The 27,340-nt window shown below is 46.4% G+C and overlaps 13 protein-coding genes across 13 annotated transcripts; 6 read left to right on the top strand and 7 right to left on the bottom strand.

Moving 5' to 3' along the window:
- Positions 1 to 60: 60 nt before the first annotated feature.
- On the bottom strand, positions 61 to 1,081 carry OCA6 (protein-tyrosine-phosphatase). Its single transcript, XM_020208056.1, has one exon. It carries the CDS (start codon positions 890 to 892, stop codon positions 287 to 289), a length of 606 nt encoding a protein of 201 aa, XP_020062594.1. The 5' UTR covers positions 893 to 1,081; the 3' UTR covers positions 61 to 286.
- Positions 1,082 to 1,299: 218 nt separating this feature from the next.
- On the bottom strand, positions 1,300 to 2,991 carry LCB2 (serine C-palmitoyltransferase; the record flags this gene model as incomplete). The annotated part of the gene is made up of 1 exon (XM_020206979.1): positions 1,300 to 2,991. The coding sequence occupies one exon, from the start codon at positions 2,989 to 2,991 to the stop codon at positions 1,300 to 1,302; it is 1,692 nt and encodes a 563-aa protein (XP_020062593.1).
- A 1,475-nt stretch (positions 2,992 to 4,466) lies between these two features.
- MODF (Modfp) lies at positions 4,467 to 6,062 on the bottom strand (the record flags this gene model as incomplete). The annotated part of the gene is made up of 1 exon (XM_020211212.1): positions 4,467 to 6,062. The coding sequence occupies one exon, from the start codon at positions 6,060 to 6,062 to the stop codon at positions 4,467 to 4,469; it is 1,596 nt and encodes a 531-aa protein (XP_020062592.1).
- Positions 6,063 to 6,505: 443 nt separating this feature from the next.
- CANTADRAFT_7931 (uncharacterized protein) lies at positions 6,506 to 7,933 on the bottom strand (the record flags this gene model as incomplete). Its single annotated transcript, XM_020211211.1, has 1 exon — positions 6,506 to 7,933. The coding sequence occupies one exon, from the start codon at positions 7,931 to 7,933 to the stop codon at positions 6,506 to 6,508; it is 1,428 nt and encodes a 475-aa protein (XP_020062591.1).
- A 1,612-nt stretch (positions 7,934 to 9,545) lies between these two features.
- CANTADRAFT_55486 (N-acetylglucosaminylphosphatidylinositol deacetylase) lies at positions 9,546 to 10,469 on the top strand (the record flags this gene model as incomplete). Its single annotated transcript, XM_020210452.1, has 1 exon — positions 9,546 to 10,469. The coding sequence occupies one exon, from the start codon at positions 9,546 to 9,548 to the stop codon at positions 10,467 to 10,469; it is 924 nt and encodes a 307-aa protein (XP_020062590.1).
- A 239-nt stretch (positions 10,470 to 10,708) lies between these two features.
- On the bottom strand, positions 10,709 to 11,938 carry CANTADRAFT_91914 (uncharacterized protein; the record flags this gene model as incomplete). The annotated part of the gene is made up of 1 exon (XM_020211877.1): positions 10,709 to 11,938. One exon carries the CDS (start codon positions 11,936 to 11,938, stop codon positions 10,709 to 10,711), a length of 1,230 nt encoding a protein of 409 aa, XP_020062589.1.
- A 577-nt stretch (positions 11,939 to 12,515) lies between these two features.
- On the top strand, positions 12,516 to 14,567 carry CANTADRAFT_36022 (uncharacterized protein; the record flags this gene model as incomplete). Its single annotated transcript, XM_020208662.2, has 3 exons — positions 12,516 to 12,760; positions 12,812 to 13,725; positions 13,798 to 14,567. 3 exons carry the CDS (start codon positions 12,516 to 12,518, stop codon positions 14,565 to 14,567), a joined length of 1,929 nt encoding a protein of 642 aa, XP_020062588.1.
- Positions 14,568 to 14,773: 206 nt separating this feature from the next.
- Positions 14,774 to 15,775, bottom strand: CANTADRAFT_23585 (uncharacterized protein; the record flags this gene model as incomplete). The annotated part of the gene is made up of 1 exon (XM_020206978.1): positions 14,774 to 15,775. The coding sequence occupies one exon, from the start codon at positions 15,773 to 15,775 to the stop codon at positions 14,774 to 14,776; it is 1,002 nt and encodes a 333-aa protein (XP_020062587.1).
- Positions 15,776 to 17,983: 2,208 nt separating this feature from the next.
- On the top strand, positions 17,984 to 18,547 carry FGR41 (Fgr41p; the record flags this gene model as incomplete). Its single annotated transcript, XM_020208901.1, has 1 exon — positions 17,984 to 18,547. A coding segment is annotated over one exon (564 nt), but the record flags the coding sequence as incomplete, so codon positions are not given.
- Positions 18,548 to 19,538: 991 nt separating this feature from the next.
- Positions 19,539 to 20,087, top strand: RPL42 (60S ribosomal protein eL42; the record flags this gene model as incomplete). The annotated part of the gene is made up of 2 exons (XM_020211876.1): positions 19,539 to 19,542; positions 19,771 to 20,087. The coding sequence occupies 2 exons, from the start codon at positions 19,539 to 19,541 to the stop codon at positions 20,085 to 20,087; spliced, it is 321 nt and encodes a 106-aa protein (XP_020062585.1).
- A 787-nt stretch (positions 20,088 to 20,874) lies between these two features.
- Positions 20,875 to 23,854, top strand: CBK1 (serine/threonine protein kinase; the record flags this gene model as incomplete). Its single annotated transcript, XM_020211309.1, has 2 exons — positions 20,875 to 21,455; positions 21,963 to 23,854. 2 exons carry the CDS (start codon positions 20,875 to 20,877, stop codon positions 23,455 to 23,457), a joined length of 2,076 nt encoding a protein of 691 aa, XP_020062584.1. The 3' UTR covers positions 23,458 to 23,854.
- A 110-nt stretch (positions 23,855 to 23,964) lies between these two features.
- Positions 23,965 to 24,180, bottom strand: CANTADRAFT_91909 (uncharacterized protein; the record flags this gene model as incomplete). Its single annotated transcript, XM_020211875.1, has 1 exon — positions 23,965 to 24,180. One exon carries the CDS (start codon positions 24,178 to 24,180, stop codon positions 23,965 to 23,967), a length of 216 nt encoding a protein of 71 aa, XP_020062583.1.
- A 969-nt stretch (positions 24,181 to 25,149) lies between these two features.
- CANTADRAFT_7924 (uncharacterized protein) lies at positions 25,150 to 26,937 on the top strand (the record flags this gene model as incomplete). Its single annotated transcript, XM_020211210.1, has 1 exon — positions 25,150 to 26,937. One exon carries the CDS (start codon positions 25,150 to 25,152, stop codon positions 26,935 to 26,937), a length of 1,788 nt encoding a protein of 595 aa, XP_020062582.1.
- Between the last annotated feature and the right edge of the window lie 403 nt (positions 26,938 to 27,340).

Raw genomic sequence — 27,340 nt, 5'->3', positions numbered from 1 at the left:
GCAGCGTTATGATTGATAATAATTACAATCACTGATTGGAGAACAATCTCCAAGTTCGGTAAACATTATCCTGCTCTCCCGAGAAGCAGTTTATATCTTATATCTTATATCTCATCTCATATCAAAAGCAATTTGTGAGACTTTCGAACTCTTTTGGCGTGACCAAGGAATTACCATTACAAGGTAACTCAGCATGAACCCTTAAAATTGATACTAGTAATGGAAAGGGAGCTTAACTTCCTTTTGAAACCAGAGCCTGTTCAGCTTAGTGACAACAAATAAGTCATCATTCGCCTGTCTCAGCTGCCTTCTCGCTGACCTTAATCCTTGGATGTGCCCCTATTACTCCCTTGCTCATTCCCACCCACAACCATTCCACCTTGTCTTCACTGTGTATACTTATCTCCCCCTTGAACCCTTCCACGAAACTACGATCATTCACTGTTATATTCGTAGTAAAGTTGATGAACTCGTTAAAGATTGATATGGATGACCAGAACTGGAGTTTCCTCAAGCATGCTATCACAAGACTTGTTACTTGTCCCCCGTTGAGACAATGGATATATACTGGAGCATACTTATTGTGAATAATGTAGTCCAAAACATTAAGTATGGTAGAATACCCCATGGGCACCCCTCTCTTCTTGCCTTTGCCAGACTGTGAACACTCCAAGTGGATTAGGTCAATGGCATTGACTCGAGCAAACTCAAAGAGTACGGGATCTGTGGACAGAGTGATGGGATCAGGAGTCAAGGAAATGATTGTCTTGAGTTGAAGGGTCTTGAGGAAGGCAAAGTTGATCTCTCGGGGGTATGCTCCTCGGTAAAGGTCTTTCTGAACCGTGTTGAACCGTAAAGGTGGTGTCAATGGCCCCGGTATTTCAAGCTCCATGTTCAAGCGCGTGTCTAGGAAATGATGGGAAGATAGAAGGAACAGATAATAAGACTCTCTGATACCATATATACAGTACGACTGCTTTATATCCCGTTCAATTCCCAAATGGCTGTTGAATGATTGCAACTGGCTGGGGTATCGTGATGTCGAGTCGAGATCATGATTATGTTATCTGTTACGTAATCTATCCCACGACCCACCATGAGATACATTTGTTGGGTCATAGCTGCAAGTCTGTATGTCGACCATAGAGTGGACTGTTGAGTTACCAGACCCTACGTAAACCTGAAGTGAACATGTTATTAATTAATAAATAATCTGATTACTATAAAAATCAAATCCTACAACCTAACAAGGCTAATATTGACAGGTCTCTATAATGATCCCATAAAAACAATCATGAATCATCCTGACATTGGCTTTTTACAATCTTCCACATTAGTTGCCAATACTTCCTCAATGGTTTGTCTTGGAGGTTGACCTGGAATCTTGGAACCTCCAGCAATACCGCTACTGAACTTCAAGTACACCAAATCACCGACTTCAGACATCTTTTGCAACACATAGTCCAAATCATCTTTGTTCAATGCAGCAGAAACACAAAGTCTAGCTCTAGCACTAATCAATGGAGTTGCTGGGTAACTGACGATAACAACAGCAATCTTCATGTCGTAAAGAATTCTCGAGAAGGCAGGCATCTTGGCAGGCAAGAAGATCAACAATGGAATAACCGGGGAGTCATCTGCACCATAAACAATAAAACCTAACTTCTTTAATCCCAATCTCAAATAACGAGAGTTGAATGCAATTCTCTGCAATCTTTCTTTACCTTCGCCAGGGTTAATGGAGCCGTTGATGATACTTAATGAAGAAATAATTTGTCCTAGCACTGGAGGTGGAACAGATTCGGCATAAGCATAAGTGATGTAATTGAGTCTCAATCTATCGATAGTAGACTTATCAGCTGCGATGTAACCACCAGTAGCACCAAAAGACTTGGTGAAAGTACCCATCAAAATATCGACTCTGGCAGGATCCACTTTGAAGTAGTCACAAACACCACCACCGTTTGGACCAAGGGCACCAATGGAATGGGCCTCATCAACAAACAAATAGCACTTGTACTTTTCCTTAAGTTCAACAAGCTTTGGCAAGTTACAAAAGTTACCTTCCATGGAGTACAAACCTTCAACTGCAATGATGATCTTCTTCCATGGACGGTGGGTCTTTGGTTGGCCTTGGGCAATTTGGTTTCTTATCAACTTTTCTAAGTCATCCATATCGTTATGCTTGAATACCTTAACAGAAGCACCAGATAATCTGATACCGAATCTAATGGAAGCGTGGTTCAACTCGTCACTAATAATTAAAGTCTTGGAGTCAGCGATGGATGCAAAGAAGTTGGCATTGGTACCGTAACCCATACTAACAATAACGACATCTTCCTTGCCAACGAAATCAGAAATAACCCGTTCACATTGCTTGTGAAGATCGGTGTAACCGGCAACCAGTCTTGGCGCGCATCCAGAAGCACCATAGTTGTCAACTGTGTTCAAGGCATAGTCGGTACAAGAGCCGTGCGATTGAGCGAATCCCAAGTAATTATAGGAAGACAAGTTCAAGCACTCGTCGGTGTCGCCACTGTAAAGGTACCCGGTCTTGCCCTCACGAACACGGTTGAAACACTTGACGTATCTACCTGGAGCACCATGGATGGGTCTGGCGAAACAATCGTCGATTCTTGCTTTCAAACGACGAACGTAAAAGTTCTCGAAACCGTCGTACCATGGGGCGTAGCCATCCTTCTCTACCAAGTCTTCATACTCGCTGGGTTTGAAGATCTTACCGAAGAAGTCTCTGACATGACCGATGAGGATCAAAATAAGGTAGGAGATGTAGGTGGCTATGTAGATGATGTATGGAGGTTCATCATCGATAGGAGTGGGCCATGGTTTCCCCACGGGGTGGCCCGAGGTGTAGAGGTGATCCTTGGATACCAAGCGCCCGAACTCGAGGTCCTTGAGAACCTCTTCTGGACGGTCGTCATCATGGGCGTTTGGAATGAAAGCGGTTAGTTTGGAGTTAGTACCAGACATCTTGATTCAAACGGGGCTGTAGTGTCAAAAGGAACGTGGATAAGTAGCGAAGCAGTCTGGCAGGGGACTGGGATGGAGCAACGATACGTGAGACAATTGCTGGACCAGTTATGGAGGTGGCACAAGCTCGGACACGTCTGGGAAATCGGCGATTGAAAGGATTCCACCAGCCAGAAAACAACTAAGGGGGAAGCGAGTCCTTTGTAGGGATGTACCAGAGAAACACGGACTCAAACAAGCGCTAGTAACTCGACGGCAAACAGTTGGAATCGGACAAACTAAACTTGTTCAGTTTACTCGCAAAGTTTATTTGTCGATGTCTGCTTATAATGGACCTGAGAAAAGCGCGTACTGCAGATACTGCTGGACGGGGCACCCGGTAAAAATAGCTCTTGCGGATGGTCCTGGGGCTGGGGTCCTGGCCTGATGCTACGTCTGGGTTGCAAGCGGATGTGTGGCCGGCTGATCCGGCTATCTGCCACAGCGAAACGGGCCTGGCCTGCTTTCTCCAGCCCGTACCGAATATTTTTAGTGGATAGGAGTACAAATCGGGCCAGATAAAATTCGACCTGCAAGGGTCCGTCAGCCAGAGAGGCATAGGGGCGGGTCATGTGGAGAGCCTGGCCACAGTCAGCAGAGGCCTGCTCTAGATACCCTTTTCTGCGTGCCGAGTATCCGAAGTATGGAGAGACCCCTATTCTTTGGACCATGCAAAATGCAGGTTTCGCCTGAGTCAATCTGCATGTTAGTCCAACAAGCCTCACAACTACTACCAGAGCCCGGCACGGCCATCACCAGAGTATGGTAGTAAGCAGGCCGGGCAATGTAGACCTAGCGCGATGCTCTTCGACCCCTCGTTGGTCACCGGCTCTTGTATGCTGGAGTCACCCACACCTCTACGTTAATTGTGGGAATTCGTGTGTGTTCTCGCAAGCAATTGCTGTATTCGTACGATAATTCTATTATTGTCTCACTATCTCTCTAGCAGAATAGTGTACCGCTATTGTCACCTGAATTGCAATCAAATCGAGGCTTTGGTGCTCGCCATCCACACCAGAATTTGAGTTGTACAGTGTAGAACGTGCTCTTACTCTCGCTATCGTTACCCTGGGTGGCACTCGGGTCTGCTCCACAATCCAGAGTAGTGGAGTTAGGATGGTTCCTAACTTCTCGCCATCGGACCAAACGGATAATCCATGTACGTTTCGCTGTCTAACCGCACAGATATTCGTTGGTTGCAGCTCGAAGCTAGACCAATTCTACCTGAGGCCCAATATAGAACACAAGACCAAGATGTGGTTACTTCGGGTACAAGCCTAGGAATGACAGCAGTGGGTCAACAGCCATGAGCTACTGTTGCCCCAATCTATTCCGCCATCTAAAATTGGCATGGTTTTTAAATGCAAATGTAGTACTATAGAGAACTAAAAATAAACCCCAGTGGCTGTCCTGAATGGATTCTAGTAGCACCACATCTACCTTCCGTCCAGGACCACCTTGTAGATCTTGTAATTTCTTTCCTCGTCTCCAAACAACTTCAATACGTACTCGAAATTGGGAAGTTCCCACTCGATATGTCCAATTGCCAACACGGTGCACGGCAATGAACCCACCAACTCTTGACACTGCCTCATTAACACGGGGTCATCCATGCAAGAGAAGGCTTCGTCAAGAATAAGCAATTGTGGTTCCTTTACCACTGCTCGCAAGAAAAGTACCAATTTTTGGTGAGTAATAGACAAATCCTTGAATTTAGTGTTTTCGAGTGTATTCATGATAGGGAACTTGTTGACGAGTTCGTGGTAGGTCTCATTGGGCTCTCCTTTGTAGAAGAAATTAGTGTTTCCAACACCCCTCACCAATGCATTCACAATGATCTCTTTGGCGGTGTTATTGTCAGGTACCAATGCGTGCATTTCTGGTGAGGAGATACCGATTACGTTGTTCACATCGAAGAAATTGGCTCCAGATCCGGTTTTACGGGGCTTTCCTTCAATGGATATCACCGATCTCCATGATTGTGGATGGTCTGCTGTAATTAACGATAAGATAGTAGTTTTTCCCGTACCATTGTCGCCCAAAATCCTCCACTTAGAACCATGAGGGATATTCCAGTTGAATTTATCCAACACCTTAAGTCCTCTGTATGCCACGGATGCGTTTGTAAATTGAATGTGGGATGGGGAAAGGGAAGAATTCGAAATTTCTTCAAGTTTTGCTGGAACAGGTTCCGTTACTGTGGCCGCTTCTTGAGGAATATACACGTCTTCCTTGAAGCCATTCATCACTAATCCATCTTCTGTGACGTGCCCAGCGTGAGTTACCCATGCCGGGGTAGGATCTTGTACTCTCAACCCCAAAACCATGGCGATTCCCAAATCTTGACTGACTCTTCTTAACGACTCCAGTACAAGAATAGTTGCTTTAGGATCCAACCCCAAAAATGGATCGTCAATAATCAACAAATTTGGTTTCAATATGAGTGATTTTGCAATTCTAGCCCTTCTCAATTGACCATTGCTTAGGGAGTTGATCCATTTCTTGGAAAGGTGCTTCAAGTTAAAGAGTTCCATTAAGCGATCAACGTAAGCTGCTTCAACTCCCTTTGCTGTATTACTATTGTAATTATTGGATCCAATAATGTAGTTCAGCACTGAGTTCACATCGTCGGACATTTCAAGTTCTCCCTTGTAGGAGTATGATTCGTATCTGGCTGATAAGTGAACTTTGTCAAGGCCAGAGCTTTCCTTGAAGTCGAGGAAGGTCACACGGTCATATTGAAAGGTTTTGGAAATGAAGGGATATGTTCTTGCAAGCTTAGGGGATGCAAACAGTCTGCCCGCTAAAACTGAGAGAAAGGTAGACTTCAAAGGACCAGTAATGGCCCAGAATGCACCTGAGTCACTCGTGTACTGTTTGCCCTCCAGGGTTGAATTTTGGGGTTTCCAGACCTCGAATTTTTCAATCTTGTTTTTGAACAAAGCTGCTGCATTGGGCCCAGTATGTTTGCTGAAAGTAGCCCCATTAATTCTTACCAAGCAATGTTGGTGAAGTCTCGTGGTAAGCTTCATGTTAGTGAGTCGACAAAGGTAATCTTCCCCAGAATACCATTCCAATTATATGTATTGGGGATTCCGATGTCGACCTGCATAGTGGAGACGTTCCGACTACATCCAGAAGCGGCCCGACTCGGAGGAGCGGATGCCTGTTAGGTTGAGACACCTGTCAAGAAGAGTGAAGAGTGAAAGTGCAGGGTATCGCACTGTAAGATGAAGAAACCTCAATGAATGTGGTTGGATATTCTATGGTTTAATTATGAGTTTTTACTAATTCATCTCAAGAGCAGTTTTTGCGACTATCTTCATCGATTTCTCATTTTCTCACAATTTTGCACCTAAATTGTCAAAGTTTACTATATTGTGAAGTATAGATTGGAGCGATCGTGTAATGATAACTCACACTAATTGTTTCAAGGAGAATTGCTTGAGATCGTTCATCTATATACCGCCACTCGTTAGAGGTTTTCGGAGCCACCAATTATCGCAAGAATTCTTCTCTTGTACTCTCTTACGAAGACGTCCATCACCCGTTCTTCTCCATTATAATAGTCATCGAAGTTAGGAACATATGAGAGTACCGCATTCAACCCCCCCTCTTTGCTACTAACCACACAAAGGGTAGTGTTGGTCTTGATTCCAACTGTCTGCGAGAAAACTACATCAACAATTTTGTAATCTTGCTCTGTTTCCTTAATTCTTCCAAGATTAGATAAGACGTTGGTAGCACGGCTTGGTGTTCTTGAAATTTCCCTTAACTTCCTGAGCCTGAAATACCCATAGAATGAAGCACGGCCAATGCTCATAAAGTTGGAAGATGCCTGTTTGCTGAGTCTGCTTTGGAGGTATCGCACAAACATATTGGTCCGTCCCAAAACTGGAGGCAATTCCACAATGTCCACGTTACTGAGCATACCAACTTGAAAAGATTTCGAAGGAGGTAAGCATCTTCTGACATCGATGGCAATGCATGTCAGAGTGCTAAACTTGGTGCTGGAATCGATCTTCGAGAAAACAACTTCTTCTAAGCATTGTAAGTAGGTTGCGTGAAGTAGTGGTGTTAAAGTTAAACTATTGGATTTGCAATAACTCAAAGCCTGGGAAATTTCTGCGGGTGAAAGCTTGATGATGGCAACTCTGGTTTCGGGGCCTGGAATAGGCTTGCCAAAGGTGAATTGGGGATTTTTGTATGTATCAGGAACCATTAAATTCCACCAATTTCTGAATACATTGAAGACATTTCTTACAATTGGAGGACTTTTTATGACAAGAACCATCTGGATTAAGTCAAGAATAGTCGGATTCAACTCTTTGTAATGTTCCAGTGGTGGCATTGGGGCCTTGACAGTAGTGGACGAATTTCCATGCTCAAACAAGATTTCGATAGGATCCGCTTTTTTCAGGCTAGATAATTCATCACAGAGGGCCTCTTGAAAATAGACCCCGGATCTTCCATCGTATAGGGCGTGATCGAAATAGAAGGTTAGGTATTGTTCACCGCTTGGTAACTCAAAAACTATCAATCTCCATAACGGAAGATTTCTATGGTTGTAAGGGCATGTCAATTTGAGGATATCGTTGAGTACAGTCTCGTCAAATGCTTCGATCTTGACGAAGCTGACCACATCCTCAAACTTTATTAGATCCACTATGCTAAGTCTCCACCCGTCGTCATCTTCAGTGTCGCTAAAATCTTCATCCCTGAAAAAAGAATACGTCAACCAGACTTCTTTCTGAACAAGTCTTTGCAAAGCATTTGCTAATTGACTAGGTGTCACACCACGGTTGTATCGTGCACTAACGTTGAAGTTCGTGTAGGTAGACTGCAAATTTTTGTAGAGAAAGTACCTCTCTACGGAGCCTGGGAGTCTTGATAGTTGAGTCATTGGGCCTCGTCACTTCAAGCGGCCCAAGCATGACCACTTATATACAAAACTATGCATGCTTTTGGTTAGGGGTAGTAGCATAAGAGAAATACGACATTGAAGTTGACGACATTCGAGGTTACGATATTGAGCGAAACACGACCAAGGGAGACATTAAGGTAAGAACGACTCAATGATCAATAATTAGTAAGAAGAAGAGGAGAGTAAGAGGAGAAAGGCGGAGAAGGTATCACCAAGAGAATTGGCAGCCGTCGGGACAATTTCCGCTCGAAGGGGAGAATTGATAATGAGGAGAAGATGATTATCAGAAAGATTCTCGGAATGAAAAGTGGAGAAACCATATCTACGAATTATGGTATAAATAGACGGTAAATTGATGATTTATCGATGTGCTCAAGTCTACTGATTAAGTATACTAAATATTGTTTCAATAAAACTACAATCTAAAATCCTATTCTCTCAGTGCTAGCTTCGCCTGCACACAAGGTTCTATAAAAACCAACACTAAGGACCTACGAGTATCACGTGACTCTGATATTGATATTTGTTGGAACATACGTCCTAAACGACATTATGGCGCGACATCATAATTCTGACGACATTAAGAGAACCGCGACATTGGTAAAACACGATAAAATTCCGCATTAGCAAAGTTGCAAATAAGGCGAGGTTACACTATGATGTCAGGACAACAACCATTGTCATTCATACGGCAATGGCTTAAGATGAAACAAGTCAAGACGGAATGAACGAATCTAGATGAGCAATTACCAAAAAGAACGAAAGTAATCGCTCAACTGAAAACAGAGACGGAAAGAACGGGTGAAATTCTCCCGTACCGATCCGATCAAAGAGATTGAAATTAGTACAAATTCTAACAATATTACCTCCATAACATACAATTCACTAGGGAGAGTAATAATGCCGGTGAACCGACACTGGGCTATCACATGAAGCCGAGTGTCGGCAAGACACAAAAGCCCGACGGGCTATATAAACACCTATATTTTGAATAGTTAGCTCCCCAGTTAATAAAAGGATCTTAAGTGACCAACGCATACTACACATCCTAACACTTTTCCAAACAATAGGCAAATCTGTTGGTACCGAATGCAGATGCAATTACAGCGCCTTTTTTTATCTTAAAATGATACACATAGCTGTGTTAGAGCGAATCCACTCTCCTCCACCAGTCCGCATCTCTCGAAGCATCACCGAAGCACCAACCGTGGTGGTCGGGAATTGAATGACAGAGTACTGTTACTTACCTGCACCCAAGACACATCAGATCAACAGAATTATTTCGCGCCACAATTACCCAACACAGCTTATCGAAAGATTGACATTTTGCAATGTTGAGCTATCACCAGTAGGCCAGTAAATAGCACGAGCTTGCCCGATGAAGCCCGATGAATCCCATGCATACTTTTGTAGTTGCTGATACAGCTAGTAGATGTGTTTGAGTCGACTAGCGTCTTTTTCAGGCCAGGCTTCTCCACGTTTTACGTTTCTAGAACACTAGCCACCGATCGAACTGGCCACGTACACGACCCGGCCACCCCAGAACAGAACACCAGGGCCTCTTTAACTTCAGCACCTCCAACATACGGCCATGATCCTCAGGTTGCCTTTACTTGTGCTCAAGGTGATCCTCACCTCGTTTGTGGTCTGGATTGTCCTTTCTACCACCATTCCACAGGCGTTCGTCCGTTTCACTGAACCTCAAGTCCAAACCAACCACTACCAGAAATCAACCTATCCCTATAACTCCATTACATCGCCCACGCCCTTGCCCATTCAGAACTCGTCAGTGTACTTTGTCATTGGCCACCCTGACGATGAGGTGATGTTCTTTTCGCCCTCATTAATCGAAATAACCAAGGAAAAGAACGGCAACGAGGTCCACCTTGTTTGCTTCTCCAATGGGGACTCCTTGCACGAGTCCATGGGCAGGATCAGAGGCAAGGAGTTAGTCAACTCCGCTCGTATTTTGGGCGTAGACGAGAGCAGAGTCACTGTACTTTCCTCCTACAAAGATGGTATGAACGAAACATGGGACTCCGACAAGATCAAAAAGTCCTTGAGCAGCATTATAACCAAGGGAACCAAGCCCGCAGTATTGGTGACGTTCGATGAGAATGGGGTTTCAAACCACCCCAATCATATTTCGTTGTACTACGGCACTTTGAACTACTTCCAATCCACTGGAGACAAGTCCAGTAAATTGTTCATCTTGAAGAGCTTGAATTTCTGGGAGAAGTACAGCTTCACGTTCTTGACCAACATCGAATTATTTGTGGACCACCTTTCCAAGTTGGTAGTGGGTAATATCTTGAATCTCGATATAAACATCAGTTTTTTCAGCAAAAACTCCAGTTCCAAATCTATCAGATTTTACTCCGATTTGAACATGTTGAGTGTCAGTTACGCGGCAATGTCATATGGCCATTTTAGCCAGATGGTGTGGTTCAGATATGGTTGGTTGATTTTGAGCAGATACTTAACGTTCAATCACTTAATTGAGGTGACCAGATGAACCATCAGGAAGGCCGCAACAATCCTCAAACCCGACTGCCGTAGACCGGCTGATAGAGCATAAAAAAGGTATACCTTTTATACAAAAACAGATCTTATTCTCCAATATATTCCTATAGCTATCAAACAAAAGCGACATGATACACTAATCGATACCATATTCATATCGCAGTCATACATATAATATACACTAATCTATACCGTCACATTATTGTCATAAGCGACATAATACACACTTATCTATACTGTATTTTTGAAACCAAATTGTTTTTGGCACCAGTTTGACCCATGCTCGAAGTACTCCTTCTTGCTGATACTCACATCATTAATGATTTCATCATTGGTCAAGCCCACACCCCCCATCCAGCTCATCTCATCCAATTTACTATCCTTTGGTGCCTGCCTCACCCTGACAAACCAGTGCAGAGGCAACTCTTTGGTGATCTCCAGAACAAGTCTGTTCGTGAAGTTGGGGATATATGCCGAGCCTCCCACTATACTTATATTAGCCAGCAATAACGGTCTAGCAGTTTCGGGACATGCCATGATGGACTCCACCACGAGGTCGGTCAAGTTTTTGATGGGGGAGTTTTGCACCAACCCCGAGTTGGCAGTGGTCGAGTTGTTGTCGAAGATGATTTCGGGATGGTACAAAGACTCTGGCACAGTGAACCGTTCGTCTAGAAGCTTCAACGACTGGGTATCTGGTGAGATCACCGTGTTTTTGTCTCGGAGGTATCCTGTCATGGTGGTCTTGAAATCGGGAAGAATAAATTCACACATGTACTTATCCCTTGACGCCAATGCCTTGTTGAAGTCCTGGGCAAGGAAACAGGTTTGTTCCTTGATGGTGTTGATAAGAATGGGTTCTTCCAGCACGTCGTAGTGTCTGAACGAGATCAACTCCTTGAGTATGCCATTCAAGAGCTTCCCTCCTACCGGGAGCTTTCGCACTCCCTGCCAGTACACTGTCTGGTATAAAACAGGTATGATCCATGTAGCGTTGTAGCCAGAATCTATCACCAACATGAAGTCGTTGGGTGCGGTCTTGGAATTGTCCTCGAAGTCAACCCACGGCACGAGAGATGCGGCCGGGCACCGATAGTACTCGTTGAAGCCATACTCCTCGAACACAATCTGGTCGGTGTTTATGGAAAGTTGAGGCAACTGGAACGGAGCTTCGGTTAGGGTAAGATGGGTCTCTGCGGGGTCCAACTCCTTCTGGGGAGTCAATTGGTCGATAGTATAGTCCCAGATAGCCTTCTCGGTCTCCCAGGACGTCAAATGACCCTGTTCGTACGGTCTCTTGAAGAGGATGCCTGAGTGGAGGTTTGTGTGTGCGATATGCTCATTGCCAATGTGGATGATGCCGTCTTTAGTTTTGGTGAGCGTATTCTGCACTTTGAGCAACGGGCCAGACGCGAAGCCCGCCTTGATGTTGTAGGAGCCGTTATCGATGATGAGGTGCATGGGTAGGACTGGCGTTGTGGGAACTCCAGATGAGCAGTGGGCGAGACCGAAAAACCGAGGAAATCACGTGATCGCCATCAAGCGGCTGGAGCCAGCGGCCTGTCGGGGTCTGCCTGCTCACATGTTGCTGCCTGTTAAGCGATCACGTATCCGTGTCACTGATAAGCTCCCGCTTATCACACCACCCTAGGCCTCAGGCCAGCCTCGGGGATCGCCGAGGCCACCCGGAAGTCCTGAACACGTGATCATGCCACAGTAGGCCATATACGAGGATTCTCGCACCACTACGGAGATAAAGATTAACATAAATCCATCACTACACGCTCTGCTTGGTAAAGACTTCTTCTTAGGTCTCAGCATCTTCTTAGCTTATTCATAGTCGCCGCCATCCACCGGACTCCCACAAAACTTGTCTGTCTGGTCCCCCCCACCATTCCTGTTCTAGGACATTTAGCCCTCATCGTTCAAAGCCCTTCTCCAACCAGATCGACCCTGCCACAAACTTCGGGGACCAAACTCCTACCCTCCAAGCTTTAGTCACCACTGCCATCCAAGCTCACCTCCCAGCATCCGCATCATGGCGTTACTTTCGAGAGTTTTGCATCATAGTGCCGATAAGGACCGCCCATCGGTGTCTCGGAGTAACAGCTCGTACTCCAATGGGCTCACGCCCACCACCAGTGGAAGCTCCACCCACTCAGTGACTCCAGCCACAACATACAGTCTCAGCATAAATTTGGAGTCGCCTCCCATCATTTTGTACGGACAACCTCACGAGTCGACCGGCTCCATCATCTCGGGAATCTTGACCTTGGACATCAAGTCGGGGTCTCTCAACGGAGCACTGTTGCGACCCATAACCAGTGCCTCAAGCACAGAGTACGGGTCGTCACGTCTGGAATTAAACATGGAAGCAATCACTCTTTCCCTTGTCCAAACCATCAGATACAGCAAGACGTTCGCCATCCCGTCGTCTTCGGTGACTGGGTGCAAGGACTGCAACACCAAAGCAACCACATTGGCCAGATGGGACGTGCTTGCCTCACCTAAGCTGTTTAGCTCTGGAAGCTACGCATACCCTTTCTCCCATTTGCTCCCAGGCTCCTTACCACCCACCTCCAAGCTCGGCTCCTTCCACTCGAACTGCTACATCAAATACGAGCTAATTGCTGTAGGAATAAGTCCCAACTCGTCGAAAGAAGTCTCCGTCAAAATGCCAGTGAACATCGTACGACTGATTTTAAGGGGCCCCGACAGAAACTCCCTTCGCGTGTTCCCTCCTACTGATGTTACTGCCGGTGCAGTCTTGCCAAATGTGGTGTATCCAAAATCGAATTTTCCAGTGGAACTCAAGTTGGACAATATTGTTAGCAAGAGTGGAGATAGAAGATGGAGAATGAGAAAATTGTCATGGAGAATCGAGGAAAACTCAAAGGTTAGAGCGTATACTTGCCCCAAACACGCCTCCAAATTGAGATCCGTAGAGCAGACCCAGAAAAAGATTGCAATGCAAAAAGATTCATCCAATTCACAGCCAGCAAAAACATCCAACATGCATCACAGCACTATCCAGTCGTCCATGTCATATTTGACCAACCCTAGTGGTCATTCCAACTCCCACACTATTCCAGATATACCTGGAAACGAGGATGCGGAGGCTATCGAGCCCGAGCTTGAAGCTCCCAGAGATGCTCACCAAAGTTTCCTCGAGGATTTTGCACCCACTGCTACACAAGCACAAGCAGCGGACGCATCTGGTGCAACGGAGCAAACGACACCAAATAATGGTGCTAGCAATGGTCTCGTGCCTGCCTTATCTTCCACTGGCTCCATTAATCCGTCCAGAAGCATATCCCCAGTGCAAGAATCGCATGGGCATGTATACCTTGAGGAGACTCGTACGGTTACCCATGGCGAAATCAAATCAGGATGGAAGTCTGATTTCAGCGAAAGGGGACGTGTCGAATTGGTAGCTGAAATCAGCGCCGCAAATTTCGCCACCGGTTATCACCCTCATATCAGTAAGCGATCCAGTGACATCCCCAACAATGATGAGAAACACTTGGAGAACTTGAGAAACGTTGCCAATGTCGCATGTGATATAGAAGACCCTACATTAGGGATTTTCGTCAACCATACATTGATTGTGGAAGTTGTGGTTGCAGAAGAAGTGGTTCAATCTGGCGATAAAAAGAAGAAAGACCACAATTTGACTCCAGTCTCCTCATCACGCACCAATTCCCCATACATAGCACCAAGCTCGCCTGCGCCTGCCCCCAACCCACAGATTGGGGTACCAACTGGTGCTGCTCGAGTATTGAGAATGCAATTCAAACTTCATGTGACAGAAAGATCAGGATTGGGGATTGCATGGGATGATGAGGTACCTCCAACATACGAGGATGTGAGAACCCTCAGTCCTCCCACATACGAGACATCCCAGAAGGGTACTCCAGTCTCCACACCTCTTTTTCCTGCTCCATCCGCAACATATAGAGGTACACCTGGTGTGTTGTATGGAGTCGGAGATACTCCAGGAACCGGCCTGTTTGGACTTAGAGGAGATTCGGCACTTAGTATTGACCAGATGGTCGATCTAGATGAACGGATCCAGGATCTTACCATTTAGGCAATGAGATACACGATACAGGCATGATAAGAAACTAGTAATACATTCTAAAATAGACATTCCCGTGAATGTTTGTCCATACTGACAATTCCATTTGTAGGCCTATAAATAACATGGGATTTCCCCTAGAATACATATTCTACAGATTGGTTTTGGCGAAGCACCAAAACACGCTTAATTTCGATGGACTAGTCCATAGTCCGATATCATTTGTTCTCAACCACACTCACCAAGGCACTCACTGCCTGACTCTCCAGATCTCCTTCTCCCGCTCCGTCACTGTATCTGCTGACCTCCAAAAGCGAGCTGTACAAACTCGTCAATTCCAATAAATCTGCAACCGAATCCGACCGCAAATCATATATAAGTTGCTGGAATGAGTGGGACTTGATGGCATTGATGGGAAGCTTATTTTCCGTCAAGAATTTCATCAAGTGTTTATGGAATTTCATGGATGTGTAGGGGGTATTGTCGAAGTCGGCCGAGAGAAATCTGCGGTTGGACCTGACATCAAACAGTTCTGGCTTCTTCTTTTTCTTGCCCTCTTCTAACGCATGTATGGGAGCATTGACGCCCACATCGTGAGCCAACCCTGCATTGGAGGTGTCTGGAACCGCAGCAGACTCTTGGTAGTTGGCAGGATAGCTGATTGGATCACCATTGTTGGTATAAGTCACGCCATATCCATCGATTGGAATTGCACGCGAGTAGTTGATGGTCTCCTTTGTCAACTTGTGGGTTTTCAAGTGCTCGATGAGCTTCTTTGGCGAGCCTTTGTCTGAAGGGAGTCTGACCAAGATCTTGCCACAGTAGTCGCAGGCAGCGATGTTGGGGTTGGACGAGTCCTGGACAAACCAACTCCATACCCAAGACTTCTTCTTGGCCCCAAACTTTTGACCAGGACGGTTTTTACGTTCTTTCTTGGGGGGAACCCCGGAAACTGGAGGTTTGGGGTCGGTTGTGCTCTGAGCTTGAGGTGGCTGGACGGGTGTTTGCTGTCCCTGGGCCCGGGGCTGTGACTGAGCTTGCTGCTGGGCCTGGGCCTGCGCAGCTGCTGCGGCAGCAGCTGCTGAGTTTGGATCGTGTGGGGGACCATGGGTCTGTATGCCTTGGATCAGTGGTTGTTGCAAGTGGCCAATTGGGCCGTTTCTTTGGGGATTGTAGGTCCCATAGGGAAGAGCAGTGCTACCAGTCGTAAAGTAGCTCATTGGAGGGATAGCTGCCACGACTACGGCTGGGGATGTGAATGGAGGTGTTGATCGATAGAGATGGCCTGACCCGGTAGTTGTATTCCGGGAGATGAATTGAGGGAGAAAACGAGATTTGTTTGGGTCGATGCCGGCAAGTGCGGGAATTCGACTGGGCCGAAATTATCCCGGGTGTGGCACCACCAAAGAAGGGAATAGCTGGAGGCGATGGGGCACTTTTTTTGGGGCGGACTAGGAGGGCAGAGGGAGTACTGGGATCAGCGAGAGGGAAATAGAGTGGTCATGGTCAGACTAGCCTCCGTTTCATGTCACTGTGGGTGAATGGTGGTGTCTATTGCCGCCCTACTTAGATGGTCGGAGTCAGGTGATGAGCACGCCAAATTCTGGTCGGCAAAATGCGACCACCGGTTCGCGACCGGAGGTACTGTCGGGCGCGAGATTCGAGTGACCGGTTGAGAGAACGCGTTGGCCCCGTAATGGTGGGTCAGCACGTTTAAGATGAACAGGAATGGAATAGTTTAGAGTGGGGTCTCCCAGTAATCGTGATCGATGTCAGTGTAGGTGGTTCAGCTGAGCCAATTTAGGTGGGTCTGCGGTGCAGAGTGGCCTGGAGGCGTCATGGCTGGCTACATGACCCGTTGGACACTCGGGGTGGAAGTGTGTCTCAAACAGTGGTGGTATATCCTTTATTGGGAGAGGTAGTGGTCGAGGTGGGCGACGGTTACAACGACGTGTCATCCTTAATCTGTGCTAAATACTTTCTTGGAGGCCTACTTGGGCAAAGAAGGCCCGTTTTGGTGCTTTAACGAGAAGCTTATACCCAAACTTAAAAGTGACGTAACGGAAATATTAGGTTAGGTTTAGTCAGCCATCCGTCCAACGAACATCTCAACTCACATCTCTACTGGTCAGTATTCTCTTGCTCAGATACTTGATATGTCCCGCCAAAAGCATCAAAAGACTTGGTTCGTGCAATTATACTACATGTGCTTCTGCTATGTCAGGAACTCCCCGCCAGTGACATCTCCTCACGCACAATTTCAGGTACATTAATTCACAGCTATTGTGCTGTTGGAGGTGTCCAATGATAGCGGAGCACACGGGGGATAAACTAAAAATAAGTAGAGAAATAACCCGTTTCCACCAAATGCTGGTCGTTTCCGCAGCGAAGGCCGAGTTCCATTGTATCCTAAAAAAAAATACAAGCCTCAGTAACATGGCTGGCTCGACCTTGGTTTGACTGCTGAACAAAGCACGGTTTATGAACAATAATGCCAGTGCCACTCTCGCCCTATTTTTTGAGCTGACGTTGCTAGGCATGCATATCCCATGGGACAACTCCAGAGACCGTGTTTGATCATAGCTTTGCTTGGTCCCGTGCGAGACATGGGTCGACTTTTCAATGCACCACGCAGCCTCATTTTGCACCGTCGTAGAAACTAGCAACGACCGCGCAACTAGTAGCGGGAACATCTCAAAGCCAATCTGTACCGGTCGGATCCGCATCTAGCATGCCTCGTACCCAGAACAATCTTACCTAGCAGCCCTTCCTGTATCAAACGCGTCCTCATTTAGCCTCCTGTGTCCGAAGAGGGCAGACCCCAGCCAGATAGTTGTGACACAAAACCCGTTTTGGGATTTCGCAGCCAGCTTGGTGCAACCGCCACCAATTAGGAAAATGCACCAGTAGGAACTGTACGCCACCACCAAGCAATGCAAGGAAGCAATTAGTCCGTAGCTTACCTACGGAGATTATTTTGTAGATGACGGTCGTACCGGGCCGCTCCTGCGAGATCCCCATCAACTAGGAAAGAACCAGCACCAACAGCTCTCTTGGGGTGACTTGACAATCTTGAATTACACCATGGAGATCCAAGTATAAAGGGGACAAGGTTTGCCACATTTTGGAGAGAAGTATCACATAATTCCACCACCACATCACTGATTAACGATACGTATCCCTAGTGCCCACCTCACCCTCTTTTCTCTCTCTCTTTAATCCAACTATAGTCCTTCACTACTTATTCACCCCAGTCGTTCTTTACCTGATTGTTCTTCTACTTACTTCACAGGATACCCTCATACAGCATGCAATTCTCCAAATTATTCATTTCCTTGGCCACTGCCTCTTTGATCACCAGCTCCATTGCTTCACCTGCTCCAAGACGTCATAACAGACGTGACGATGGCGATGATGACGATGGCCCAGTGGTTGTTCACTTGACCACCACCAAGCATGAGACCAAGACTAACTTCCACACCGTGGAAGGGGAGCAACACATCCAAACCAACACCAAGATCAATACCGATACCGAAACTGTCACCAGGTACACCGCTACCGTGACGTCGGTGGTGTTTGGAACTGAACATGTGTATACCACAGTCGCTACCACTCCAATAGAGACCTCCAACGCCCCAGAAACCCATTCTGAGGCTCACACCGATGCTCCTGCTCCTGCTCCTACTGTTGGTCAAGACACAACCACTACTTCGAACAAGCCATCGTCTGCCACCACCACAGCCACCACCAAGGCTGCAACCACCGAAGCTCCCCAAACTACCCCAGCCACCACCAAAGCCGCAGTGGCCACCGATGGCCCAACCATCACCAACATCAAGAACATCCCTACTTCCACCGGTTCATGGATTATCGAGAACGTGACTACCTCCTCAGCCAGCGGAGTCTGTTACGTGGACTACGATTACTATGGCACCGACGAGTCAGCCGATGAAACAATCACCTCTACCTCCACAATCTACAAGACCGTGACCCGGGCTTAAATAGCGAGACATCGCTCATCATAGCATGGGGCTCGGAATTATCCAACGATTGATGGTTCGATTGTCTAATTTCCAGATTGCCAATGCTTGTTATGAGAACTAAGCATCCTTCTTGTCTATCATCTCTGTATTATATCTCTTTCTTCCTTCCAGGCTAGTTCCTGGGCAACTAGGGACGTCATCGATAGGACGTCCATTAGGCATGTCCTTTTACGAATTTTCGACATGTGTCGACACATCTATGTATAGCTATACACGTTTAATTGTTTTTAAGTTGTACCTACTAGTGACCAAATGACTGGTAGGACCGGTCAATTTGTGTACAGCAAAACGGATCTATTTTGCGGTAACCAAAGTCTTCAATAAACGCAATTAATTTGGGTTGCAAGGACTTTCAAGTGGCTGGCTTTCTTGATTGAATACACTCTAGTCTACTCCAGAGCATAAACACATGAGGTGCTCACAAGAAACGTCATCGGTTGAACACACAGTAAATAGTATTGGAAAATGACCCTAAGGGTTGCCATTGGCACGGACAAAGTTGAAGGAGTTAATAGGGCTCATGGATCTGACCTTGGTGGTGGGTGCAAATTCTGGAGGGTCACGTGAAGTACCCAGTCAATCGCCGGTCTAGATGACAGATGGTGTAGTGAAAACTCAGGGTGGCTACCAAGTGCTGGATCCGCCTCGCATATAGTACTAATAATAAGTACACAGAGACTGCATCAGAAACCTTACGCTTGCTCCCTTTGCACCTAGTCCGTAATGGCTAGCGCTTCAATGGCAAACTAGTGAGTACTAGGGCTCGCGCCCTTGTACACGTGATTCGCATTCCTGCCTACAACCGTATCGCCTGCACATATACCAGTACCGCGCACCGCGAGGCCCCCCGTAGTAGCGCTCCAGTAGGGGAAAATTTTTTTCACTTAACTAAAGTCCAAGTGAATCTTCTTCCTAATTATTACTAGTTCAACAAGTCACAATGGGTATGTAAAATGATATACCAAATGGATACACAAGCACAGTCAAGAGTCTCAACAACAACCGCAAAGCATCCGTACATCCCCCGTCCAGTTCACCCTGAATGAGTCCAAACATGACACCATCAACTCGGCAGAACAAGGAGATAGTCAAGAATCACTGAAAGGAGAGCAGCAACCACCCGACAAAGACATCCAGCACTCGTGCATGGCTCGACCAGTACTAACATATAGTTAACGTTCCAAAAACTAGAAAGACCTACTGTAAGGGTAAGGAATGTCGTAAACACACCCAACACAAAGTCACCCAATACAAGGCTGGTAAGGCTTCTTTGTTCGCTCAAGGTAAGAGAAGATACGACCGTAAGCAAAAGGGTTACGGTGGTCAAACCAAGCCAGTTTTCCACAAGAAGGCCAAGACTACCAAGAAGGTTGTTTTGAGATTGGAATGTGTTGTCTGCAAGACCAGAGCTCAACTTTCTTTGAAGAGATGTAAGCACTTCGAATTAGGTGGTGACAAGAAGCAAAAGGGTCAAGCCTTACAATTCTAAATGTGATATATGTACCATGGTATACGTTTCATGTATGTAGCATAATGCATACACATTATAATTAGCAAGCCGTAGAGTGTAGCAGTGGAAGGAAGAGCATGAGTGGAACGAAGCGGTGATGAATGCTCTCTCCACCACGCTTCATGCCACAGATTCGCATACCATTACTGGGCGAAATCCTGGCTGAGTCGCAACCGTGCGTCCGGAAAATGTGTCAGTAATAGCTACCGTCCATGGCTACGCCAAGCTGTAGCCGTGTATTTCCTCTTCCCACCGCTTGCCATACTCCTCCTGAACGCCCCTGGCTCCTCTTGTCGCCCCTGAACCTGACTTCTCTCTGCTATTGTCCGGCTGTCGTCTGCCTCGCGCGAATCTCCGCTGCCCAATTCGAATCAAAAAACATTCTACAGACAACGCACCCATTTACTTACGCCAGCGTACCCCTGTGAACTGCAACGCTAACCACCTTGGTACTACCACTGGTCCACCCGACACTAACCGTCCACTGCCGTCGTTCTTTTAGCTAGCTTCTCCAGCCTGATTGCTCGGCTATCCACTAGTGTATACGAAACACGTCCCACGGGCCATCCAGGCAGATCTACTCGCTAGCCACCACAAATACAGCAACCACAGGCATTGAGACCCCGATCGATCCAGCAGCCCTGTTTCTCGGTCCACGTTCACGTCTCCTTGCATTAGCCGCCGGCTACCACCGCATCTACCGTTGTTATTGTCGGCTATTCAGTTTCCAGTGTTTTTATTGATCTACTAGACAAACACCTCTGCCATGAACTACGACTACTTGACAGACGAGCAAAAGCAGCAGCTCTACTTTCAGCACTTGCAACAGCAACAACAGCAGCAGCAACAGCAGCAACAGCAACATCAAAACTACTCTGGCTATGAGGAGCAGTCTCACTTCCAACAGAACCAGCAGTTCGAATCCAATGATGACAGCTTTATGGACGAGGACACTACTATCCAAAACCCTCCTTCCTCCACCGCTTTCGAATACAACAACTCGCCCATCAGAAAACATGAAGACAACATAGCACCCCCCGCCTCTCAGCTGGCATTTATGGGTGCCTCTCCGAAGTTCCTGAGTGACAGCCATTTTGGCGATGATCGTGTTCTTGATGACTACGAGGGAAATGGCTTCAACGGGCCCCACCTGAACGGCGCAAACAGTAACGTCGGCAACAAATTCACTTCTATTGATTCATTGAGCTTCAAACCTCCAACCAATTTTACTCAGTTAAACAACAACAGTAGCACCAACGTTTCAGAAATCAGCAATTCTAATTCATTGACAAATTCGTTGTTGTCTAATCACAGTAACACAAACATTTTGAATTATGGTGGCCCTCAGTCGCCCGTATCGCATCAGTTTCAGGTAAATCAACTGCAGAACCAGCCTCAACAGCAACAGCAGGTAGAGGCGCAAGCACAAGCCCATGCTCAATTACATGCTCAACAGCAGGCACAAGCCCAAGCTCAAGCACAAGCCCAACAGCAAGCTCAACAGCAAGCCCAGGCTCAACAACGAGCTCAATTACAGGCCCAACAGCAAGCTCAGGCTCAGGCTCAGGCTCAGGCTCAGGCTCAGGCTCAGGCTCAGGCTCAGGCTCAAGCTCAGGCTCAGGCTCAAGCTCAGGCTCAGGCTCAGGCTCAAGCTCAGGCTCAGGCTCAAGCTCAAGCTCAAGCTCAAGCTCAGGCCCATGCCCAAAAGCAAGCACAACAGCAGGCACAGCAACAGCAATCTCGTCAAATTCCAGTATTAGCCCCACCTCAATCCAGTACACCTTCCAGTTCTGCAAATGAAAACCTCCAAAATGTTACTTCAAACAATACACTTGCAAATTCGAACATTGGAAGTGGTCAACAAGGAAATATCAAAGCATCTAACTATGTGTATTTCAATAGAAATCCCAATTTCTTGGGAAAGGATACCCAAGATAGAGCAGCAGCGATCAAATTGAAGATGGAGAACTATTACCAAATGTCCGTTAGTCATGCAATAGAAAGAAACCAAAGAAGATTAGATTTGGAACATAAATTGATGACAGAGGACGTTGGTGCAAGTGAGGAAAGAAAGAACAGACAATTACAAAGTTTGGGCAAAAAGGAGTCACAATTCTTGAGATTGAGAAGAACCAAATTGTCCTTGGAAGACTTTACAACTGTCAAGGTTATTGGTAAAGGTGCCTTTGGTGAAGTCAGATTAGTCCAAAAGAGAGACACTGGTAAAATCTATGCCATGAAGACCTTGTTAAAGTCTGAAATGTACAAGAAAGACCAATTGGCACACGTCAAAGCAGAAAGAGATGTTTTGGCAGGTAGTGATTCTCCATGGGTTGTGTCTTTGTACTATTCGTTCCAGGATTCGCAATACTTGTATTTGATTATGGAGTTCCTTCCAGGAGGAGATTTGATGACCATGTTGATCAGATGGCAAATTTTCACCGAAGATATCACCAGGTTCTATATGGCTGAATGCGTCTTAGCAATAGAGGCTATCCACAAGCTTGGGTTTATCCATCGTGATATCAAGCCCGATAACATTTTGATTGACATTAGAGGACATATCAAACTCTCGGATTTTGGGTTGAGTACCGGATTTCACAAGACGCATGACTCTAACTATTACAAGAAATTGTTAGAGAAGGAAGGGCCAGGTAGCCACTTGCAACCAAATCAGTTGACTAGTAATCCTAATGGAAGAAACTCGATGATGGTGGATGCCATCCACTTGACAATGTCGAACAGACAACAGATGCAAACATGGAGAAAGTCGAGAAGATTGATGGCTTATTCTACTGTGGGTACCCCTGACTACATCGCACCCGAAATCTTTATCCACCAAGGATACGGCCAAGAGTGTGACTGGTGGTCACTCGGAGCTATCATGTTTGAATGCTTGATCGGATGGCCACCATTCTGCTCCGAGACTCCACACGAGACGTACCGGAAGATTTTAAACTGGCAAGAGACCTTACAGATTCCTGAGGATATCCATTTGTCACCCGAAAGTGAGGATTTAATTCGCAAGCTTCTCACCAACAGCGAAAACAGATTGGGAAGATACGGGGGCGCGGACGAGATAAAGCAACACCCATTTTTCCGCGGGGTCGACTGGGACACTATTCGCAAGGTGGATGCGCCGTTTATTCCCAAGTTAAGATCTATCACCGATACCAGATTCTTCCCCACAGATGAGTTAGAAAATGTTCCGGAGTCGCCTGCATTGAGTAAGGCCATGGAGCAGAGAGAACAAGAGGGTCCTGGCAAGAAGAATGCCAAGGAAGACCTCCCTTTCATCGGATACACATACTCTCGGTTCGATTATCTCACCCGAAAGAACGCATTGTGACCACTTCCCAAGTCCTTTGCGGAAGTTGCTGATCAACGAGTCGCTTTACGTGAATTTATGTTTCAGACACTTTATGCTTTATGTAGAAACCGCCTCAGCCACTTTGGCTGCTACGAATTCTTGAAGCGTTTTATTTGGCATCTGTATCTCCGTACTGTAGGAGTGTATCTTCATGAACTTCACATGCGCAAGACTATAATTATCTCCGCTATTAATAGTGGCTCGTAGTTTATCTAGCTTTCGACTGTGCTCTTAGTCATGATTACTACATAAGAATAGCTCTATGGAAACGGAGTTAATAGACGGAACATTTCTAGTTTGTGGTGATATATTGCATCCTCAGCCACAATGGCTGCGACAAATCCGTAATCATCGTGGCTATATCGTGCTTCAGGACGTTAGTACGAGGATGTGACTATTAATAGTAGTTCGTAATTGATGGTAACGTTCGTTAAATCCACATAGTTATCGTTATAAATCCGCTATTAATAGTAGTTCGTAGTTTATCTAACTTTCGACTGTGCTCTTAGTCATGATTACATCATAAGAATAGTATGGAGACGGGGTTAGTAGATGAATTTCTAGTTTGTGGTGATATTCTGCATCTTCAACCATATTCGCAGCTACAAATCTATAATCATCGTGGCTATATCGTGCTTCAGGACGAGGATGTGACCAATAATAGTAGTTCGTAGTTGATGCTAAAGTTCGTAACATCCACATAGTTATCGTTATAAATCCGCTATTAATAGTATTTTGTAGTTTATCTAGCTTTCGACTGTGCTCTTGGTCATAATTACATCATAAGAATAGTTCTATGGAAACGGAGTTAGTAGATGGAGCATTTACAGTTCGTGGTGATACTCTGCATCTTCAGTCACATTGGCAGCTACAAATCTGTAATCCTTGTGGCTAGATCCTTTGAAGGACAGTTCGTATGAGGATGTGACTAATAATAGTAGTTCAAGTTGATGGTAACGTTCGTAATATATCCATATAGCTATCTTTTCTTAATCCGCTATTAATAGTAGTTCGTAGTGCAACGCTCGTACTACTTGGCATGGAATAACCTATTCGTATGATATTCATAGTGCAACGCTCGTACTACCTCTTTTAACTGATCCCCTATCGTTGATAGTAGTTCGTATTGTCTAAATAGATTTCATTCCTATTCGATGTCGTGAGCACACACGGCTATCTCCACTATCAATGGTCTGCGATCGTCCCATACTTAGTCATGCTTACATCATACGAGTAATTCCATGATAAACTCCTCTACATGTTACTGTAAATCTTTAGTTTGACTTTCTTACAATAAGTCAGACAATTGCAAATTTTAATGTTCTGGGCAGCAACCACAATTGCCGAGGTGGCTCGGTTTCCAGACATAGTCACCGGGTGTAAACCCTTAGTGGCCCCATCGTACAATTGCTCCCCACTTCCAGCCACCACCAGGGCTCGGGTGTTCCCGCTTACCGTTTAATGACTGGGTTTCGAGCGTGCGCCTGCGTCGAAAATCCAACTCAGGGCACCACCCCACCACCGACGGCAGAAGACTATTCCGTGCCGTTAGTGTCTCAATTAGTAATATCCCGATGGTTCCGGTCACATGACCTGCCGGACTTTGCAATAGCAGCCCATCACTATAAATATACCGCACCTGCTGCAAGGCCTCTGGTTGCCACCAACACCATGTATGCATTGAAGGTACTAGTGGCGGCAGCATTGGCCGCCTCGCTCATACAGGCCCACGAACACCCCCACGCGGACCCCCATGAAGACACCCACGAAGACCTCGTCCTCCACGCGCCATCGCAAACCGACACCATCATCTCCTCTCAATTGACGCCAGTGCCCCACGTCGGCCACCACCACCACGGCGTGCCCATTCTCGACACCTCCCTCCTTCCCGAGGAACGGTTGTTCTGGGAAAACTACAACTCTACCACCAGCTACTTTGCCCACCCCTCCGACCACCGAGGCAGTCTCTACGCACATGTGGTGTTGGGATTGCTATCGGTTGTGTTTGTATATCCCATGGCCATGGTGTTCAAGAACTTGAGCATGGTGTCGTGGTACCTCGGTGGCCTTGTGCTCCACTCGGGCCTCACGGTGAGTTCGTTGTTTGCCTACTCGGTGTTCATGAACTCCATCCCCGACTTGTACCCAGGTAATGCCTACAACAAGATGTCATGGATCTTGTTCTTCTCCACAGTAGTTCAATTGGTCACTGCCGTCATGAAGTACGCCTACAATGCCAACTCCGACGTCTACCACCCTATTGGACTCGACGAGAACGGCCTGGAAGGCTCGTCCGTGGGTTCGCCTGCCACAAACCTGTTTGAATTTTCTAGAAACAGCTCCAACTCCATGAGCTACTCCGAATCCGACGAATTGAAGACATCTAATAACGCGATGTTGGCACTCAAACCGCCCTCCACCTCCTCCTGGACTGGGAGGTTGTTCGGGTTGCCTATCTTCAAAAAAATCTCCTCCTCGATCTACCTGGTGGTCAATTTCACCTTCAACTTCCTCCATTGGGCCCATTTCTTCTTCTTCATGATCTACGTTCCAACTGGTTTGGCCACATTTTTAATCTTGGGTGAAGGCTCTGCTGTGTTCAACTTGTTGGCACACTTCATCAAAGGAGGTGTATTCTTTGCATACGGTATCTTGACATTAGCCAGATACTGTGGTGCATTCACCGGGAAAGGCTGGGCGTGGAACCATCACTACGTCACCGCTTTCAACAACAACACCCGGTGGAATAAGATTCAGTCCAAAGGATTGGTCACCATGGAATTTTTGGAGAGCTCGCTCATTTTGTTCTACGGATGTACCAACATCTTTTTGGAACATTTATCTAATGCCGGAGGTGCATGGAGCGCCAAGGATTTGCAACATGCTTCGATTGCTTTCATATTTATTGGATGTGGATTGTGTGGTGTGATTACTGAAATCAAGTTGAATACCTGGAGGTTTGAAAAGTCCAATGATGATTTTGCAGCAATGAAGGATGTCTCGGACGACTCATTCGACAATATCATCAAGTCATCTCCCGGGTTTTCCCCCAATCCATTCCCTGTTATTACTATTTTCTGGACTGGAATCCTTATGTCGAAGCATCAACAGGCTTCGGAAACGTCTACTGAGATCCACACCCAGTGGGGCAACATGTTCATCATCAGTTGTGCTTTCCGTTTGATCACCTACGTGATGATTCTTCTAGGACCTACCAACAAACTGTTGACGCGGCCATCGAGACCCATGACCGAATTGATAGTCAGTTTCGGGTTGTTGTGCGGAGGATTGATTTTCATGGAGTCCACCGACCCCGTCATCTACATTTTCGAGTACTACGGACTCACCCCGATGTTCACCTTGAACTTGTCGCTTGGGTTGATTGCGTTGTTCATGGGATGGGAGATGCTGTTGTTTGCCATCAAGGACTGGCTCGTATCCAAGCGCAAGCTCCAGTGAACACCCACGACATACTCGCAACGAGTCCATTCTGCCATAATTACAAAAGTCATACTCGCTATGAAACCACTAATGCTTAATACTCTAATATATGCTTTGCACACCATGTCGCGTTGCGATGTCGCGCCCCTGTGTCGCGGAACCCTGAGGGGCATCGATTCAGCCGCTGAGCATCAATGACGTAATTGGAGCCGTTCCCAGACAACTTGGAAACCACCACCACACGGGGGGCCAAGAAGACCACTAGTGTCCCACTCGCCTCTGCTCCACTACCCCCAATTCTCCCTCACCTCTGCCCGCCATAATACTGTAGTACGGATGTTCCCTTAGCCAATCCTCCGCCACGTGCAGCCACAAGATGTCCTGCCGTGCCGACTGCCGCAGCAGCCCACTCCTTGCAGCT

Source organism: Suhomyces tanzawaensis, assembly GCF_001661415.1.
Source record: "Suhomyces tanzawaensis NRRL Y-17324 unplaced genomic scaffold CANTAscaffold_7, whole genome shotgun sequence".
Classification (NCBI taxonomy): Eukaryota; Fungi; Ascomycota; class Pichiomycetes; order Serinales; family Debaryomycetaceae; genus Suhomyces; species Suhomyces tanzawaensis.
The sequence above is the reverse complement of the archived record's forward strand: the minus strand, read 5'-3'. Positions and strand labels throughout refer to the sequence as shown.